We start from the raw sequence: 263 nt of genomic DNA on the forward strand, positions 1-263 counted from the left end.
TACCTTTAGAAGAAAGAAAAAAATTCTCCGAGGACTAATATTTAGCCTTATCTTGCCCCCGCAGGTCAAGTGAAGTGCTATGAGTGTTCCTCCTGGTCCGATCCACTGTGCGATGACCCTTTTAACTTCACCCTTCCCGTTGGGAAAGGGCCACCCACAGCAGAATGCCAAGGATGCTGTGTGAAGCTTGTCCAGCACATCGGGACGCGTGAGTAATGGGGATTTTAAGCATGTCATTTTGTCAATAGGTTTTTCGTGAATTG

The 263-nt window shown here is 46.8% G+C and overlaps 1 protein-coding gene across 1 annotated transcript in view; it reads left to right on the top strand.

Moving 5' to 3' along the window:
- The window catches only part of LOC119593028 (protein quiver-like), a gene marked incomplete at its 5' end in the record, with an annotated part of 54,285 nt that overhangs the window by 36,167 nt on the left and 17,855 nt on the right, over window positions 1-263 (top strand). The window contains 1 exon segment of the mRNA XM_037941925.1: window positions 65-208. Within this exon segment, the coding sequence (XP_037797853.1) occupies window positions 65-208 (144 nt within the window).

The sequence above is a fragment of the Penaeus monodon genome, chromosome 31 (genome assembly GCF_015228065.2).
Source record: "Penaeus monodon isolate SGIC_2016 chromosome 31, NSTDA_Pmon_1, whole genome shotgun sequence".
NCBI classification, from domain to species: domain Eukaryota; kingdom Metazoa; phylum Arthropoda; class Malacostraca; order Decapoda; family Penaeidae; genus Penaeus; species Penaeus monodon.